The sequence below is a fragment of the Atta colombica genome, unplaced genomic scaffold, assembly GCF_001594045.1.
Source record: "Atta colombica isolate Treedump-2 unplaced genomic scaffold, Acol1.0 C581382, whole genome shotgun sequence".
NCBI classification, from domain to species: domain Eukaryota; kingdom Metazoa; phylum Arthropoda; class Insecta; order Hymenoptera; family Formicidae; genus Atta; species Atta colombica.
Window position 1 is genome coordinate 1 of NW_017258289.1, and position 259 is coordinate 259.

The 259-nt window shown below is 44.4% G+C and overlaps 1 protein-coding gene across 1 annotated transcript; it reads left to right on the forward strand.

Annotated features, from left to right (window-relative positions):
• Positions 1–4: 4 nt before the first annotated feature.
• LOC108684052 (ubiquitin) lies at positions 5–253 on the forward strand (the record flags this gene model as incomplete). Its single annotated transcript, XM_018192064.1, has 1 exon — positions 5–253. A coding segment is annotated over one exon (249 nt), but the record flags the coding sequence as incomplete, so codon positions are not given.
• Between the last annotated feature and the right edge of the window lie 6 nt (positions 254–259).

The window sequence follows — 259 nt, forward strand, 5'->3', positions numbered from 1 at the left end:
ACTTGAAGATGGTCGCACACTTTCTGACTATAATATTCAGAAGGAATCTACCTTGCATTTGGTTCTCCGTTTACGTGGTGGTATGCAGATTTTTGTCAAGACATTGACAGGAAAGACCATCACGTTGGAAGTTGAGGCGTCAGATACTATCGAGAATGTCAAAGCCAAAATTCAGGACAAGGAAGGAATCCCACCAGACCAGCAGAGGTTGATCTTCGCCGGGAAACAACTTGAAGACGGTCGTACACTTTCTGACTAC